The 19,848-nt window shown below is 46.1% G+C and overlaps 1 protein-coding gene across 1 annotated transcript in view; it reads right to left on the minus strand.

The window, feature by feature from the left end:
• Positions 1-455: 455 nt before the first annotated feature.
• Positions 456-19,848, minus strand: part of cfap52 (cilia and flagella associated protein 52) — an 89,172-nt gene continuing 69,779 nt past the window's right edge. The window contains exon 14 of the mRNA XM_041217060.1: positions 456-2,116. Within this exon, the coding sequence (XP_041072994.1) occupies positions 1,941-2,116 (176 nt within the window). The 3' untranslated portion in view covers positions 456-1,940. The remainder of the gene's footprint in view (positions 2,117-19,848) is intronic.

A 19,848-nucleotide genomic window follows, 5' to 3' on the forward strand; every position in this document is an offset into this window, starting at 1 on the left:
CATTTGTGAAATGATGCATTTAGTCATTGAATTTTAAACCACATTGTCACCCATTAAAACATTGTGGAATTTTGCCACATTGCTAAATTAAATTCCATCTCAGCAGTACTTGAGTAGAATGGTAACTTGTCTTGTGACAAGGGCATATCTTCCACCTGAATCGAAGGACCTGACAACCAAAATTTAAATATCCCACAATACTCTGTAGTTCCTTTAATACCATTTTTATGATCATCTTTGTCCTTAATAAATATTACTTTGTTGCAATACCTTTGGATTGAATTCAGTAAATAAAAATGTGATATAGTTGTTGGCTTCTACTATTTTCCTGTGCAGTGACGATCATCTGTGAAGTACTACAAGGCTCTGGGATACTCCTCAAAGTTAGCTCTAGATCTCAAGCCTCAGTTATACAATACCAGTCATTTAAAAAAGTGTATATTTCTCAAAGTGTGTAAATGAATTGAAAGACTTTATTGGAATGCAAAGATCATGAAGTACTTCATAGGCAGACAGTTCAAAAGTGAATTGAACTTGAAGTTGACAGATCAAAATGGATTATTCGAAAGGTCAATGATGTACATTCAATATATCTAATAGAGCATTTCATTGTTTCAATCATTCTTATAACAGTATATAGGGAAACATACAAAATTAAGTAAATACAAGCACTTAAAAATCATTCACACCGCTCACTAATAAAAATAATAAAAGGCAAATTAGTCTAAAATTTCTTGGGTTCATTGTCAGCATTTTGTTCAGTGGGTCTTTGAAAGAGACAACTTCCAACAGTACTTACTTATATGCTATGCACTGTCTGAAGATTTATGAAACAGGCATGAGAAACCTATGTGGGTCCCTGCAAGCTATGTCAGCTGTGAGCACATTTAAGAAACAAGATTGAACTTGCTCAGTAAAAGAGTAAATGTTAAAATACTATTTGAGGCGATTCAATAATTGACGTAGGGATCTGGCTTTTGCCATGCAAAGTGACAATGTACCAAAAGTTACAAAGTTGATGCAATATATGGGTTGCAATTCCTGGAGCTGATAATTTGCAGTTTTATTCCATCTTTGCAACTCATCCATCCTGAATCATGTGCCTATCCCCTTTGCCATACATAGGCGGCTGAACTATTGCAATATAATGAACAAAATCATTTTAGGTAATTGAGACCTATAGGTCACAGATCAATACATTAAAATAGTTTATTGGCTATTTTCTTCAAATCTTTGCTCCATTCTCCAGGGAGACTGTAAGAAAGCAATAACTTTGCAAGGTTACATTCCTTTCTGCACTCTGTAAGAAAGTCATAAACCCATTCTTTAAAACTGGTTTAGGTTTTATTGCACATATTGGGCAGAGGAAATCTTTTCCACAAGTTTATAATTTATTTTTAAAAATATCATTATTTCAAGATACTAGGTGCAATACTGTCAAATTAAGATTTATTTCTTCTATAAGTTACAATGTAATTAAAAATTATGGATCATTCAATATCATAAGTCCATTGAAATAGACAGATATAGAAGATGCTACTAAAAAGATAATGCATAACTGTATGGAATTAGTTTTTACTGATTTTACACAGTTAAAAGTTATTAAAGTGGATACATTAATTTAACTCAGTTTTTACAGAACCACAAAATATTTAATGTGTTTAATCGTCAAGCCATTTACAATTACACCTTTGGAAAAGAGGATTTCTCCCAAAATTATTTAATTTCTATTTCAATGAATAAAGACACTAAAGACATTAAAAGCTAAAGGAAGGCAGTATTTGAGAAAAGTACCAACAGGATGGACATTATAGCAGATGTATTTCTCTGGAATCATAAGCAGATATCATGAAAATTTATCACTGAAATGGAAACATTAAAAAAGTCAAAGGTGGAATTCTGAAGCAATACTGTTTTATGTCAATAAAGTGCATTGTAAATTAGTTTGTATAAGGATATCTCCATCGCAGAATTGCTCCATCGGAACTCACACTGATTATGTGTTTCGCAGAGGGAGAGATCTTAACGCGATTGATGGCTCCACTGTGACCTATTCCAATATGTGTAATCTCACCTTCATTGTACCCCCAGAATTTTATCAGCTTATCCTCACCCCCTGATTTAAAAAACATGAAGATTCAATTTTATAATCAGTGCAAAATATGATATATTATGTGGAATAATTACATTCACTGTATTGTGGTAACAATTTACAACACACACAGGATATTAAATGGTTCAGACTAGTATAATTTAGAGGAATATAGTGCAGCTTCAATAAATAGAACTGTTTATTCATCCTGCACCTATGTTTCCCTATTTTAGGTCCTTCTGGTCTGCTTAATACACATTACATAGAAGGCCATTAATATAATAATTCAATTCGAAAATACATCGGAATAAGCATATTGATGCAACTCCAAATTGTGGTGTCATTGAGTAACAACTAAGTTTATGTTTGGAATTCCCTGGAAGGTGAGTTTCTGGGAGCTTACAAAGCAAAAATTAGCTGCCTTCAAACAAGAAGGAAGCTAAAAATAGAGAGTGGTGAGTCATCTTGGCTGTTCTTTTATATCTATCAAAGCAGGTAGCAAAGCAGGTAGGTACAAGCCTGGGTATAGGACATCTGTCTGTACTCCCAAACAAGCAATGATGTTCTACAGTGAGAGTCACATAGGAGGATGAGCAAATAGATACTTTAAAAAGAAAGACTATCAAGTATAAATGATTTGCATGTTAATTCTTTTTAATCCAATATAATTTGAACAAAAAGTTATAAGTTGTCCTCCACTGGAGGTGTAACTTGAGTTTTTATTAGAGTACTAACTTACTTTTAGTTCTACTAAAACCCCTCATTAACCATGAAAAACTACTTTCATATTTGTGGAGTGTTAAATTTCTCTGTAACGATGAAAATTTCCCACTTTTGAAATATAATTGTTTCCTTTTTTTTCAAGATTTTTTATCTTTATTTTAGATTCCATCTTATTTCAAATCTAAATCATTTATTTCACTATCTGAAAATTTAAATTAAAACTAAAGAATATTAAGTGCCTTGAAATTTGTGGTTTGCTATGTGTGAATACTTCAATGTGATTGGCTGCTGACCTACTTGGTGCCAGATTTAAACCATCATTGGGAAAGGGGAGGTCCATGCCACTGGGATTGCTAGATCTTTGTGGGCAGCCCTCCACAAGGTCACTTGTGAGTGCCCTTGCTTCACCGCTGAATGTGAAATCCAGGTGATTGTGAAGTGTAATTTTTTTTTTGATATTGTTCTGAAACTTTATTTTTCAATGGATTTTCAGTGTTGTCAGCCAATAAAATAAACTAGAGTTATTGCCAACTAAGGAACTAAGCCATGCACATGCACTAAAGCAAAACTCAGGGCAGTGATGGTGTTGAGGGGAGGTGGTGTGTCGAGGAGAAGAAAGTCAGAGAAAGAGAGTGCACAAGAGCAAGAGAGAGAGAGAGACAGACAGACCTGTTGCACTGCAGTTTTTGGGGACTGCCCTGATGCAGTTGTCTACTTGCAAACACACCTGCTCTTGGTGCCTCTCTCCTCCCATCCCACATCCCCACACCTGAGACTTCAATTACCTGGATAGATAGGGGAAGCTGGAGTGCTCTCCTTAGAAAGGAGGAGGTTGAGAGGAGATTTGATTGAGCTATTCAAAATCATGACTAGTCTGGACATTAAATAGGGAGAAACTGTTTCCATTGACAAAAAGAATCAGAGCACCTGGATTTAAGGTGAATGGCAAAAGAATTAACAGCGATATGAGGAAAAACATTTTTACACAGCTGGAATGCACTGTCTGAGAGTGTGGAAGAAGCAGATTCAATACTAGATTTCAAAAGGGAATTGGATAAGCACTGAAGAGAACAAAAACTTGTAGAATTACAGAAAAAAGGGTTGAGAGTGGGACTGAGTTGCTCTTGCAGAGACCTGGCACAGGCACAATGGGTCTTCTGTGCTGTAACCATTGATGTTTCCAACTAAAAAAATGAATTTTAATGAGGTTATACTATTTTTGACTACAGAAGCTGTTGAATTGTTGCAAAAATCCAGCTGGTTTACTAATGTCCTTGGTTTGGTCTAAGAGTTATTCCAGTCCCAAAGCATAGATTAATGCTTTTATGACCACTAGGCTAAGTGTCCCTAATGCCCTCTTTGCTGGCTCATTCCAAAAAAAGATAACTTGCCCAAAATTCAGCCACTCACATAAGTCCTGATTGCCTGCATTCTTCATGTCACCATGTCCACCCCACCGCACCCCCACATATTAAATTTAAAATCATTATTCATGTCTTCAACTCCCTCACTTGGCATGCCAACTTCAAACCTCTTCAGTTTTTTATTCCTTCCGGCTCTTATTTGCCCCTGACCCCTAGTCGGTCACCTCAGAAAAAAGTTTGATTTGTTACGATCTCCGAAGAGACCAATAACTTTTTGAAAGATATTTGAATTTCCAGTGACTGACTGGAAGGATCACACAACAAGATTTCAAATTTTAAGAATTTTAGTGTAACAAACAAGCCAAAAACAACATTGACTAACCATTATTTTGTAGGCCACTTTTTACAAATATGAAGTTTATAAGATTGTTATGTTTTGGGACTCTGTCTTTAAGATAAAATGGAGGTATAAAGAGGGTCATGTGGCCTGCTCTGAATTCTGCCTGACAACAAGCCTCTGTGTCTTGGTCACTAAGGGAACAAGAGCGAGATTTGCTGAGAACGTACAAGGTGTTCACACCTCTGGACAATCGCAAGTACATCTGTGCTGACTGTGGGTAGATTGTCAGGGCAAATAGAGTGCAGCTGACAAACTGAGTGAGGACTTGGGGCAGAATTTTACCCTTGGTGGGGTGCTTGGCGGAGGCAGGCAGGGGCGGTCGTGAAACTGACCGCCACCAAGATCGGCAGTGCACCGCAATTTTACGCCGGCGGGCCAATTAAGACGCATTGGTGGAATGAGCCTGATGGGGCGGGTGCTCAATGTCCACCAGGTCCAATGGTGACCCGGTGGCCGATTTAAATGCAGCCTTGGTAGCCCTTGGAAGGCTTCACCGAAGGACGTGGAAAATCGTGATGGACAGTGTTGTGGGTGGACACAGTAGGTGGGAGGGCAGGGTGGCGGGATAGTCAGCCCCACGTTTCTCAGATAAGTGCCTTGCTGCCCTCCTGGAGGAGGTGGCAGCACGGGAAAAAATCCTTGTCCCCAGAGATGGAAGGAAGAGGCCCCCCCAATCTCACCAAAAAGGCCTGGGGGGAGGTGGCATCCAGGGTCAGCAGCCACAACTTGGTGAGGTGCACATAGGTGCAGTACCGGAGGTGCTTCTGCGATCTACTGCGATTGGGAAAGGAGTAGTGTGTTGGCATGGCAAAGCAGTTAAGAGCTGCCCATCCCCCCTTGGACCTCAGAGGTGTTAGAGTGTGAGTGGAAAATGTCAACAAGGCAGCATCTGGGCAAGGGGGTGAGCCCTGGCTGCTTGGACTGAGTGCCTTGTGGCTCCAGAGTCATGAATTGGCTGAGCCCTGTGAGGTATTCCTCTGGTGGTGTTGGCCAGGATGCGATGGCACTGCAGGTAGAGAATGGACTAATCAATGCTCCTCTATCCTTTCAGGAGAAAACACCTCATAACAATGCAAAGAGGTTGCGAACTGGCAGGGGACCTCCACACCTACTAATTCTCATTCATTATGAGCAGGAGGCCCTGGAGCTGGAGAGGCGCTGTGTGCTTAGGTCAAGCGGCCGTGGAGAAGTTGGGGTGCCGCAGGGAGATAACAATGCAGTGCACTGGAGGTGAGAATGTCAGTAATTGCAACCATTCCACTGTAGTCTCTATATTGATGTGAGCCTCGAACCTGGAATTCCTGATAATGGAAAGACAGGGGCACCCTGATGCTCCCTGATCTCTGTCTCATGAGGCTGCCAGGCATGCACGGTAACAGTGTGATGACTTCAATTAATGACATGCCTTTGTTGTTCATTTTAGGCTCACCAACAGCTCTTCGGGATGAGAAGCCTGAAGGCCCATCCCTGACCCCTGGGGACCACACTGATCAGAACACACCTGCGTCACACCCACTCTGCCAAGCAGGCACCAGTGCAGATACCAGCACCTCGGTGGGCATTAGATTGCTGGCTACTATTTCGGTGCACATTAGTGAGGGCACTTCGCACTTGCTTGAGGTGCAGGCGGAGCTAGAAAATGCCCAGGGCGCCAGCAGTCGGAGGAATGCTGGGGAACAGGAACATGTTCAGTCATCAGCTGATGATGAACCTCTGGAGTCGTCCCTGAGGCAGCAGATGCTGCAAGTCCAGCATGGTGTGCGGGAGGATCAGGCGGAGATACATGAGGGAATGTGTGCCATGGTCTCTGTAGTGAAGGAGTCCTTGCGGGGCATGAGCAATGCATTGACCCTCATGGCCGAGCGCACTGCCTCCTTCATGGAGAGAGTGGCGACTCTCATTGAGAGGCTCCTCCAGAAGCTGAATCGGGGGCTCCTGGGGATGCGGTCGGACCTGTAAGCCCTTACACCAACAATGGCCTCAGGTGGTCAGTGTCAGTGTGGGAGATGGATTGGGCACCCAGTATCCTAGCTAGGTGCCTGTCCATCAGTGGTGAGCAGGGAGGTCCAGAGAGACCTCACGTTAGCGCATGAGCTGCTTGTTGTCTCTGCGGGCTCCTCTCAGGGCATTCCAGATAAGGGCAGCAGCTCCTCCGCCCCTCTGCCAGTAACTGTGGCATCTGAAGAGGCTGTGGCAACTGGGGAGATACCAGCCACAGCACTGGCTGCTCCCTCCCAGGCGGGGCCAGCACAGACTCCATGGGTCAGAGGACGTCCACCAAAGTCATTAAGGCCAACAGGACAGCAGAGTGAGCAGGCTGTCTCCAATGCCAGTGCCAACAAGGGGGGAGAACCTAGACATAGCACCTGCAAGCAAAAACGTAAAGCACAACATGGCCTGGTCATGGGTGATATTTGTTTCCCCTATTTTTCTGTTCAGTGTTTATCGGTGTGATGGAAAACACCTGTCAATGTTAATTTGTAGAGTGTTTGCCAGGCACCATTCAATTAAATGTGTTGTTGTGCGACTGGCCTCTGGATGCTTCATTTGTTCTGCAGGTGCGGGGTAAGTTATGATGTTATGATGGACGTGTTTCTCCTTAAACTTTATTGAAATAGCACATAATGTTTGTTGTTGAACAAGGAACTGGTTCTGTCAGGGACCGAGTATGGAGCCTGCAGTCCTGGCATGTAGTGATGGCTCTTATTTGGTAGGCTAGCTGAGGGAATGTTGGATTAAAGCATCCTGGGTCACCCAGCCTCTCTGGAGGTTGCCCGGGTCTGCATCTATGCCCTCAGCATCCCCCGACCATGCTCGTCTTCTGTCTCATTACTAGATTCATTGTCTGCTGCCTGAGCAGTTGCATCAAGATCTTCTTCCTCCAGTGGGTCCCCCCTTTCCAGTGCCAGAGTGTGGAGAGCGCAACATGCACTATCAGTGACACACGATCTGGGAGGTATTGCAGTGTGCCCCGTGAACGGTCCAGGCATGGGAAGTGCATCTTGAGAAGACTGATGGTACTCTCTACCACCACCCTTGTGGAGGCATGGCTCCTATGTACCGCTGCTTTGCCTCTGTTCTTGGATGGTGGAGAGACATCTTGAGCTACCTTTTGAGGGGATAGCCCTTGTCACCCAGCAGCCATCCATCCAGCTGGGCCGGAGCACTGAAGAGCCTCGGCACCTGGAAGTGTCTCAGGATGGAAGCGTCATGTGAACTGCCAGTGTAGCTTGCACAGACTTGCAGAATCTGCATCCTGTGGTCACACACTATCTGTACGTTCATGAAGTGTTGACGAAGGCAGCCAGCTCACCTACTGGCCACATGTTTGCAGTCGATTGCACCCTGGACACAGGGGAACCAGCAATCGCTCCAAAGCCTCTGGCTCGCTCTGCCTGGCTGGCCTCGTCCATATGGTAGTGAATGAAAGTCAATGTATGCCTGAAAACAGTATCTGTCACCAACTTGACAGCAACTGTGGACAGCTGATTGAGAGACTCCCCGGAAGGAGCCGGAGGCATAGAAGTTGAGGTGACCTTCAGAGCCACTGGCATGGGGTGTCCACCCATGCAGTCGGAGCTGATCTCAGGGCTGATCCTCTGACAAATGGAGGTCACTGTTTCCCTTGAGAGGTGGAGCCTCCTTCAGCATTGCAACTCAGACATATTGAGGCAGTTGCATCGCTGCCTGTAAACCCTGGCAGCAGGATAGTGGCATCTTCTGTGGCTCCTTCTGCCTTGGATTTCTTGTTGGCCCTGCGCCCCTTATGCCTGCGCCTCCCTCTCCACAGGTCACTCCCCTGGAGGCTGAATAGGGACACCTGTCCTCCTCCCCCTTCTGGCCCTCTCCTCTTCCTCAGAGGAGGTACCTCCAGCGGAGAGCACAATCCCCATTACCAGGGTAAGGGTATGTCTGATACCTGGAAGGCCCCAAGTGGTATGAATCCTCCAGGGGCCTGGAAAACTTCTCTGAGTCCAGAATTGAAGCCTCTTATTTCTGTCAATGCAGCTCTGAAGCGAAAATGTCCTGTTCACACATGCAAGCAGCAGCAACCTATATCCTAAACTACAAACTACTCACATTTACAAGCCCACTGACCCCCCTTATCTCGCCCATGGATGAGGTTTTTGAAAGTGTGGCCTGCCCGCTTAGCCTATGCGATGGCCTGAAAATCGCACAGGCTACATAAACTCTAAGGCCAGAATTTTGCCCTTTATGGGTGGGCGGGCCCGACCGACTTGGTGGCGGGCAGACAGCCGATTGCCACCGCTGAAACGAGCCGCGCTGCTATTTTCCACGGGTGGGCCAATTAAGGCCCACCCAGCGGGTTAGCGACTCCTGTGGAGAACGGGAAAATAGTCGCGGGGCCGGGTGGCCTCAGACTGCTGGTTCCAATGGGGAGCCAGCCGCCTGTTTAAAGAACGGCCAGGCAGCCTGCTTGAGGTAGTGCACCATGGCCACTCGGGGAAAGAGAGAGAGGCAGCTGTGGTTGTGCATGAGCAGGAGGAGGGGGGGTGCAGGCTGCAGGAGAGGCCAGCGGGAGGGCCACTGTGCCCCTCGATTCTCCGATGCATGTCTTGCTGCCCTCCTCCAAGAGGTTTCCAGCCGTCGGGATGTATTGTATCTGGAGGATGGGAGGAGGAGGGCCCCCCATGTCACCAGCCAGGCGTGGGAGGAGGTTGGTGATGATGTCAGTGCCCATGATGATGTGTGGCACACTGGCACCCAGTGCCGCAAGAGATTCAATGATTTGCTGTGCTCTGGAAGGGTGAGTACAATGTAGGCCTTGGCCATTTGACCCAGCAGGTAGCCTTAGCCTTTGAGGCCCCCCCCCCCCCAATGTCTTGCTGTTGTTACTGCATTGGGCATTTGGTGCACACTGGGTGGGCAAACAGATAGTGACCATGATTACATCAGCCTTCGTGGTTGAGGAGAAGATGGGTTCTCCCCGCAGCATATGTTGGTGTTTGTCGCATCTGAGTAGTCTGGGGGCAACCTGCAGGGGAGGCAGCGGGACACATACTCAGAACTCCAACACATGTCATATTGATGGTGATGAGATGGTGCAAGGGGAGCCTCAAGGTGTTGTGGCCAAGTGCCATCTGCTGGCGTCGGCGCCGCACCTAGCTGCGTCTCCTTGCCATGGGCGCTAAGATCCGTGTGCTATTCAAAGTGATGGACGCTGAATGTGTCCAAGGTGGGTGTTGGGGGAGGGGGTTGGGACCAGCTGTACTATCCTCTGGGGACTGATCACCAGTAGTGTGGACAGGAGCCGCTGGATGCCTCAGATGGGCCACTGTGGTGGGGATGCAGCAGCGCATGCAGAGTACAAGAGCGATCAGCCCCAATAAATACTCTTCTCTGCTCTGCAGGCAAAAAGTCAACACAATCAGCGGGACAGCCAGAGTACTGGAGGTGGGCATGCCCTGCTCCAGCACCTCACAACCTTTGAGGAGCAGGCCATGGAGCTGGAGAGGAGGCAGGCGACCAGGGCGGCCGGTGGCTGCGAGGCTGGGGTCCAGCGGCCAGGTATTTGAGGTCCACAGTCCCATTTACTCTGTCTCCCCACCATCCAAACCACTGATGGTTGCTGCAATCGTTAATGCTGTAACACTGCTCATTCACAGACTGAGACACTCTGAGGTGTGGGTCATACACAAAGGTCCCTCGTCCCCTTGAGGATTTGCATCTCCACCACCTTCCAAAGTCACCTTATTCCATTTGTGACCACTATCCCCATGGTCTAACATGCCATGGCATCGCTGCTGCACAGCCAAAGATTTTTTGCATCTTAGTGGGTTTGGGACCTCCAGCACCCTTTCAGCCACATTACTCTGTCCAAAAGGTCCTCAGCACCTCACCTGTCAACCTCATGGCACTCAACTTAAATAAATGGCACCATGTTACTCATCGCTGCGCCAAGAGGAAATGTTGCCTCTGTCCATCCAGTCTATGCCCCTCCTAATGGTATGAAGGTCAATAATGTGACCTCTCAATCGCCTGTGATCCACGGCAAATGTTGCAAGTGTTTACGTTGTTTCCTCAGCACCGCAACTCTCCAGGCCAGCATGCATCCAGGTCAGGTACCTCTGCACTCTTCCTACTCCAATGGTACATAACATGCCATGTGGCATTCCTGAGGCCATCTGACCAGCCTGTCTGTATGCACGTCTAATGTTTGGGGCTCCTCTTGATTCTTTTCCAACCCACCAATGTTCGTCTCCTTAGGCTCTTGAAGGGTGAGTGACTTATGAGGCTGGGAGGGAAAGGGATGAAAGGTTTAACTGACTATACGCTAACTGATGCACTGTCCTTGTTGTTAATTTCAGCATCACCACCACAAGGCCGCGCATAAAGGCACCGCAGCACCCCCCTCCACATCTGTGGCCCAACATGTGCAACTTGTGGCACATCATTTCTGCCAGCCAGGCACCAGCGCAGACACACACACCTCGGTGGGGAATTTACCATTGGCTAGTGTCCCGGGTCACAGTGGAGAGGGCACTTCACAATCGCTGGAGGAGATGTAGGGACAGAGAGTGCCGATGGCGCCAGCAGCCGGAGGGCTGCAGGGGACCAGGCACATGCTGAGTCCGGCACTGATAATGTGCCTCTGGAGTTGTCACCAATGCAGCAGCTCCAGGACAAGTGGCAGGAAGCACATTTGCATCTGGCAGGGTTGCATGAGGGTATGCTTCAGTTGGACTCTGTGATGGAGGAGTCTAGGCAGAGTACATGTGAAAGCATGAACCTCAGGGCAGAGCTTCAGGCTTTCTCCACTGAGAGATTGGTGACTCTCATGGAGCGGGGCCTTCGATCGGATGGAAAATCTTCTGATTGGGTTATGCTCTGACCTGCAAGCCCTCACAGCGGTACTGGCCATGGGTGGTCATTCCCAATATGGGAGATGTTGTGGGCACCAAGCATCGGTGCTCTGTGCCCATGCATCTGCGGTGAGCAGGGAGGTCGAATGGGACCTCAGGTTGGCGCAGCAGCTGCCTGTCGTTGCTGTGAGCTCCTCTCAGGGTGCTCCAGATGAGGGCAGCAGCTCCTCCGCCCCTCTGGCAGTCAACGTTGCTTCTGTTGAGGCTGCGACAACTGGGTAGGTGCTAGTGCTGGAACTGGCCACTTCCTCCCAGGCGGGGCCATCACAGGCTCCACGGGCCAGAGGACGCCCACCAAGGTCATCGATGCCAACAGGACAGCAGAGTCAGCAGGCTGTCTCACAAGCCACTCCAACCAATGGGGCGGAACCAAGACATAGCACCCGCAAATGAAAGCATAAGGCACGTTAGGCACTCAACAGGTATGTCACTGGTGATTTTGTGTTAGCCTTAGAATAGGGAACAAAATTCTTATGTTTGCAATGGAGAAGTCTCTGTTATATTTTGGACATCATAAAGTCCACTTTTCTGACCATGGCTGAGGGTGTTTCCTTTGTGCTGCATTTTTCTTTTTCACAGGCATATCATGAGTGTTTGAGTGGACATTGATGTTTCTATACGAAGCCCTTAGTTGCAGCTGATGAGGTGGAAGATGTAGCACCTAAGTGCCACGTGTGGAAGCGCCAGGCAATGCTGGTCCTACTGATCCATATTTGTGGAGCTAGCTGAAGGTTCGTTGGATTAAATTGTCCCGGGTGTCCCTGCCTCCTTGGTGTAGTAGCGGGTCGGCGTGCTGCCCCTCATCATCGCCCTGTGCTTCCTCATCCTCTGAGCCACTGCTGGATTCATCATGTGCAGCCTCATCCAGGGCGTCAAGGTCTTCATCGTCAACTGCATCCCCCCTTTCCAGTGCAAGATTGTGCAGAGCGCAGCATGCTACCACTATCAGAGAGACGTGATCTGGGGGGTACTGGAGTGCGCCCCCTGAGCGGTCCAGGCAACTGAAGCACATCTTGAGAAGACCGATGGCTCTCTCCACCACAGCCCTTGTGGTGCCGTGGCTCCTATTGTAGCATTCCTCAGCTTCTGTTCTTGGATGGCGGAGAGGCTTCATGAGCCACCTTCTGAGGGGATAGCCCTTGTCACCCAGCAGCCAACCATCCAGCCAAGCCGGAGCACTGAAGAGCCCCGGCACCTGGGAGTGTCTGAGGATGTAGGCATCATGGGAGCTGCCTGGGTACCTTGCACAGACTTGTAGAATCTGCATCCTGTGATCACACACTATCTGCACGTTCATGGAGTGGAAGCCCTTCCTGTTGACGAAGGCACCGGGCTCACTTGCTGGTGCCTTGATGGCCACATGTGTACAGTCTATTGTACCCTGGACACGGGGGAAGCAGCAATGGCTGCGAAGCCTCTGGCTCATTGTGCCTGACTTGCCTGGTCGCAGCGGAAGTGGATGAAGGTCAATACCCGTCTGAACAGAGCGTCTGTAACCTGCTTGACACAAGTGTGGACAGCTGATTGGGAGACACCACAAAGATCACCTGCTGAGCCCTGGAAGGAGCCAGAGGCATAGAAGTGGAGGGCAACTGTGAGCTTCACCACTGGCTGGGGTGTCCACCCACACAGTTAGGAGATATCTCAGGGCCAATCATCTGACAGATATACTTGATTGTCTCCCTTGAGAGTTGGAGCCTCCTTCGGCACTGCACCTCAGTCATATTGAGGTAGCTGCTTCGCCGCCTGTATACCCTGGCAGCAGGATAGTGGTGTCTTCCCCTTCCACATTGGACAACCTCTTGGCCCTGCGCCCCTTGTGCCTGCGCCTGGCCTCCCAAAGGTGGCTCCCCTGAGGCTGATTGTCCACTCCTGGCCTCCTCCTTATTCTATCTCTCCCTTCCTCCTCCGAGGAGCTGCCTCCAGTGGAGATGTCAGAAGCCATACCCAGGCTAAATGGAGGTCTCCGGAAAGCTGCAGGCCCAAGAAATATTACTGTCAGTAGACTGGTTTCAAAGTACACAAAAAGCTCTTGGAAATCGATGCAAACTGCTAACAATCAAACAGGCAACTAAAACATTTTCTGCAATTAAAAGTTCATGGGGAACATGAACAACCCCTCTGAGCCCACATATCCCGCCAGTGCATGACTTTGATTAAAAATCTCCTCCCCGCCTGCCCGTTGGGCCCATGCGCTGACCCAAGGTTCGTACGGGCCCCTCAAAATCCTGGACAATTAGCAAGTTAAGGGCCTTAAGGAGGCCTTTAATTAACGGTGGGCGAACATCCCGCTGCTGAGCGCGCCCACCGACCGAAATATCGCAATGCCGTGCGCTGATATCAGGACACTCGTGCGACGTCAGCGCACAACATTTTAAGTGCGGATGCGCGGGCTCCACCACCCGCACGTCAGCCGGAAAATTCTGCCCTCAGAGAATTGGTGTCTCAAGGGTCTTTACTGATCACTTCATTAATGGTGGGCGCGCACACCCGCCTAGCGCAATATTGCAAGAGTGCGTGTTGACGTCAGCACGCTCGGCTGATGTCAACGCACTTTATTTCACACTTGGGTGTGTCGGGCTTGCACCCACACACCAAGCCAAAAATTCTGGCCTCGGAGTTTGGTGAGAGGGGAATTTTAATATTAATTTTGTTCTAAAATTTTGCTCTTGAAATCTAATCTAGTCTGTAATTAGCAGTAACTGTGTAAGCAAACTAAGTTCTTTCTTTCAGTTTAGAAAGAGTAACTCTTTCGAGTACAAACCCGTTTCCATCTGTTTCAGATGAAGTTACATTGTTTCATAGTTTGCCATTGTGAGATTTGAACTCTTGATCTTGGGGTTACAAACCCAGTACCATAACCACTTGGCTATTTAGGCCAAGCAGTTTGGAAAGAGTAAACGCACTCTCAGCTGTAGGAGCTGAGCAGTTAGTTAGCTACCTGGTTGAATCTGGTTCCTGTAGCTCCAGCTCTGTTTGCTATAAATTCAGGGTTCTTTACTTCAGCCTTGGCAAACTGAGTGCAGTTGACAAACTGAGTGAAGACTTGGAGTTTGGTGAGAGGGGAGTTGGGGAAGGAGTTAGTTGTTTCCTCTTTCTCATCCCATAGAAATTGGTTCTTGCTCTAATATAGGGAAAGGAGCTAGCTGTTTGGTGAATATCTGGTAAGTGGGTAAGTTCTATTCTATCCTTAAGGTTTAAAATAGTACACAATTTGATGATAAAGTTAATCAAATATGTAAAAAAAACAACATTAAATAAGTGGTTAATATAACCAAGTAATTATTTTAAACACATTAATGATGGCAGGACAGGTGATGTGACAAGGCTGTAGCATGTGGGAGCTCCTGGATAACATTGTGAGGGTAAACACGTCTGCAGTAGGCATTTGCGGCTTGGGGAACTTTGGCTCAGAGCTGGAGGCTGGGCTGCAGACTCTGTGACACATCAGGGAGGGGGAAAGTTACCTGGATGTTTTATACCCAGGAGACAGTCACACCACTTAGGAAAGGGTCTTCTGATTTGGTCAGTGGCAAGGGACGGGAGGATGTGACTGCAAGTGAAGCAGGTAAGGGGACCCAGAGGTCAGGAGTGCAGGAATATGAGCCTCTGCAATTGTCCAGCAGGTGTGAGGTTCTCTCAGCTTGTTTGGATGAGAGTGGGGGCTGTAGGGTGGATGAGCAAACTGACCATGGCACCATGGTACAGGATGCCATCTGAGTGGGGGGAGCAAAAAGGAATGTAGCTGTAATAGAGGACAGTATAGTAAGGGGGATTGACACTGTTCCCTGTAGTAGAGCAAGTGTCCAGATGACTTTGTTGCATGCCTAGTGCCAGGGTTTGGGGCATCTGCTCAGGACTGGAGAGGAACTTGCAGTGGGAGTGGGAAGATCCAGTGGTCGTTGTCCATGTAGATACCAATGACATAGGCAGGATGAGGAAGGAGGCTCTGCATAGTCAGTACGATGAGCCAGGCACCAAATTAAGAAGCAGAACCTTAAAGGTAATAATTTCTGGATTATTACCTAAGCCATGTGCAAATTAGCATAGGACAACTAAGATTAGAGAAATGAATGTGTGGCTCAAAGGCTGGTGTGGGAGAAGTGGGTTCCAGTTTATGGGACACTGGGATGAGTATTAGGGAAAGTTGAATCTATACCGTTGGGATTGTCTGCACCTGAACCATGCTGGGGCTGGTGTCCTCGCAAGCCGCCTAGCTAGGGAAGTAAAGAGGGTTTTAAACTGAATAGTGGGGGCAAAGGATCAAATTTGGGAAGATATAGTAAACCAAAGTGTAGAGACAAGGCAAGAGAGACAGGTATTAATATGGAAAATGATGAACAATCTGTGACAGGAAGGGACAGAGAGTATAATTCTAAGAAAAAAGCAGCAGATAAGGCTAGGCGCTACAAAAATAACAAAAGTACAAAACTAAAGGCTCTGCATCTGAAGTCACATAACATTCGAAACAAAAGAGATAAACTAATAGCCCAAATAGAAATAAATAAGTGTGATCTGATAGCCATTACAGCGACATGGCTACAGAATGACATAGATTGGGGCCTGAACATTGAAAGGTACATGACATTTAGGAAGGACAGGAAGTTCGGAGAAGGTGGATGGGCGGCTCTGTTAATTAATGATGGTATTAGCACATTAGAGAGCACTGACCTAAGTTCAGGAAATCAGGATGTAGAAGTGGTTTGGGTTGAGATGAGGAATGATAAAGGTAAGAAGTCACTTTTGGGAGTGGTGCACAGGCCTCCTAATTGTAACTACACAGTAGGACAGAGTATAAAAGAAGAGATAATGGGATATGATCAGAAAGGTGCAGCAATAATCACGGGGGATTTTAAATCTACATATAGACTGGAAAAATCAGATGGGCAAAGGTAGCGTAGATGAGGAGTTCATAGAATGTTTTTGGGATAGTTTCTTAGAACAGCATGTTCTGGAGCCAACCAGAGGGCAGGCTATACTAGACCTGGTATTGAACAACGAAATAAGATTAATTAATAACCTCCCAGTGAAGGCATCCCCAGGCAGCATAACATGATTGAATTTTACATTCATTTTGAGGGAGAAATGAGTGTGTCCAAGACTAGTAATTTAAACTTTAAAAAGGGCAATTATGAGGGTGTGAAAGCAGAGCTAGCTAAAGTAAACTGGCAATAGAGGTCTAATGGCAGATATTAGAAGGGAAATTTCAGACAACAGAGAATAGATACATTCCAATGAGAAAGAAAAATTCCAAGGGGAGGGCCCACCATCCGTGGTTAACTAAAAAAGTTAAAGACAGTATCAAACTTAAAGAAAAAGCATATAATTACATAAAGACTGGTGGCAGATCAGAAGGTTGGAAAGAATATAAAGAACAGCAAAGAATGACAAAAAGACAAATAAAAAAGGAAAATTACAGTATGAAAGAAAGTTATCTAGTGAAACAAAGATGGATAGTAAGTTTCTGTAGATATATAAATAAGAAAAGAGTTAACAAGATGCGTGTTGGTCCTATAGAAAGTGCGTCTGGGGAATTGATAGTGGAAAGTAGGGTAATGATGGATGAATTAAACAGGTATTTTGCTTCGATTTTCACCATAGAGGACACAAGTAACATCCTGGAAATAGCTGTAAATCAGGAAATGGAAGGAGGGAGGAACTCAAGAAAACTACAATCACCAGGAAAGTGGTATTGAGCAAATTGTTGGGGCTGTAGTCTGACAAATACCCAGCTCCGCATGGACTTCACTTGAAAGAAGTGGCTAGTAAGATAGGATGCACTGGTTTTAATTTTCCAAAATTCCCTAGATTTGGGGAAGGTTCCATTAGATTGGAAAATAGCAAATATAACTCCTTTATTCAAAAAGGGAGGGAGATAGAAAGCAGGAAACTATAGGCCAGTTAGCCTAACATCTGACATTGGGAAAATGTTAGAAGCTATTATTAAAGATGTTATAGCAGGGCACTTGGAAAAATTCAAGGCAATTAGGCAGAGTCAACATGGTTTTGTGAAAGGGAAATCATGTTTAACCAACTTACTGGAGTTCTTGAAGGAGTCACATGTGCTATGGATAAAGGGGAACCAGTGGATGTACTGTGCTTAGATTTCCAGAAGACATTTGATAAAGTGCCATGGTGTAGGGGGTAACATACTGGCATGGACAGAAGATTGGCTAGCTAACAGGAAGCAGAGAGTTGGCATAAATGGATCTTTTTCTGGCTGGCAGGATGTGATGAGTGGTGTGCCACAGGGAACAGTGCTGGGGCCTCAACTTTTTACAATTTGTATAAATGACTTGGATGAAAGGACCAAAGGAATGGTGGCTAAATTTGCTGATGACTCAAAGATAGGTAGACTGCGAAGAGGACAACAAAGTGACATAGATTGGTTAAGTGAATGGGCAAAGATCTGGCAAATGGGGTATAATGTGGGCAAATGGGAAATCATTCATTTTGGCAGAAAGAATAAAAAAGAAGCTTATTATCTAAATTGTGAGAGATTGCAGAGCTCTGAGATTCAGAGGGATCAGGGTGTCCTTGTGCATGAATCACAAAAGGTTAGTGTGCAGGTACAGCAGGTAATTAGGAATGCTAATAGAATGTTATCAATTATTGTGGGGGGAATTGATTACAAAAGTAGAGAGGTTATGTCTCAGTTGTACAGAGCATTGGTGAGACCACACCTGGAGTATTGTGTACAATACTGGTCTCCTTATTTAAAGAAAGATGTAAATGTGTTAGAAGGAATTCAGAGAAGGTTTACTAGACTGATACCAGGAATGGGCAGGTAGTCTTCTGAGGAAAGGTTAGGTTTGTATCCATTGGAATTTAGAAGAGTAAGGTGACTTAATTGAAGCCTTTGAGATCCTGAGGGTGGATGTGGAGAGGATATTTCCTCTTGTGGGAGAATATAGAACTAGGGGTCACTGTTTAAAAATAAGGGGTCGCTCATTTAAGACAGAGATGAGGAGAATTTTTTTTCTCTGAGGTTTGTGAGTCTTTGGAACTCCTTTCCTCAAAAGGCAGTGGAAGCAGAGTCTTTGAATATATTTAAGGCAGAGCTAGATAGATTTTTGATTAACAAGGGGGTGAATGGTTATTGGAGGTAGGCAGGAATGTGGGGCTGATATTACATTCAGATCAGCCATGATCTTATTGAATGACGGAGCAGGCTCAAGGGGGGCTGAGTGGCCTACTCGTGCTCCTAATTTGTATGTTCGTATCGAAGTCTCACAGGGAGCTGTTAGGAATGTCAGGTTTTATAAATGATTATACTTTAAACTGTTTAATTCTAAGACAGAATAGAATTGGGGGTCTGGAGGATAGCTAATTGGCATTTCATCTAGATATATGATCCATGTGATCCATGAGGCCATGGAGAAGAGCTCTGGGAAGGCAAGTGCCTCTTGCAAGCTATTGTACTATCAGGGGCAACATTTTCCCCCTGTCGGGGGGGATGTGTGGGAGCGGGCGCAGGAGGGAGGGTTCCCGATTGGTTCCCAACCTTAAGGTTGGATGGGCAGGTCCATTAATCACTTTAATTACTTTTTTAATGGCTTTAATTGGCCTTTGACAGTTTGGTGGGCGCACAGCAGATTTGGGTGCACACCCGCCGAACTGAAAATCCAAATGACACGACGTGACGTTGGGACGCACACCCGATGTTACCCCATGTCATCTTACGTGTCAGTGAGCAGGCCCCACCCCCTGCTCACTAACCGGAAAATACAGCCCTAGGAATTCCTAAGAAATCACTGAACCTTACAAACCCAAGTGAGTCCGCAAGAATCTGAAAGAAAGGGAGTAAGAAATAGAGGCGGCTAGTCCTGCATGTGAAGCAGAGAAAATGCTGACCCTATTCGTCATCAGGCAGGATATGGACAGAGTTCATGCTCAGATTGAACTGATCGAGTTTATGAGGGTTTAAAGGAGGCTGGAAGATGCACCTAGCTAGGGTTAGAGGGGAAGAATCTCCAGTGTAACCCTCATAGTGAAAGTTAGTTCTAGGATAAGAAGTTACCCAGCTGAGAAAGGAAAAAAAGGAAGCTGTCCCATTTGGAGCAAAGAATTGCTTTGGACTGGTTCTAGGAGGATGCAGTGTCTACTTAAGAGATAGTGACATGTCAAGGAATTTTCAGTCATTTTAAAAGTTAAATAAGGAAATTTTTCAGTACTTTAGAATATACGTTACCTACAAAAATAGTATTTAGTCAATGTTGCTCTTCGTCAGTTTATTACAGTAAAAGTCTTAAAACTTTGAAATCTTACATGATCTTTTCAGTTGGTTTCAACTGGAAATTCAAATATCTTTTAAAAAGTTATCAGTCTCTATAGGGATTGTAACAAATTTATACTCTATAGAAAAGAAACTCCCCATTTAAATTC

Source organism: Carcharodon carcharias, chromosome 22 (assembly GCF_017639515.1).
Source record: "Carcharodon carcharias isolate sCarCar2 chromosome 22, sCarCar2.pri, whole genome shotgun sequence".
NCBI lineage: Eukaryota > Metazoa > Chordata > Chondrichthyes > Lamniformes > Lamnidae > Carcharodon > Carcharodon carcharias.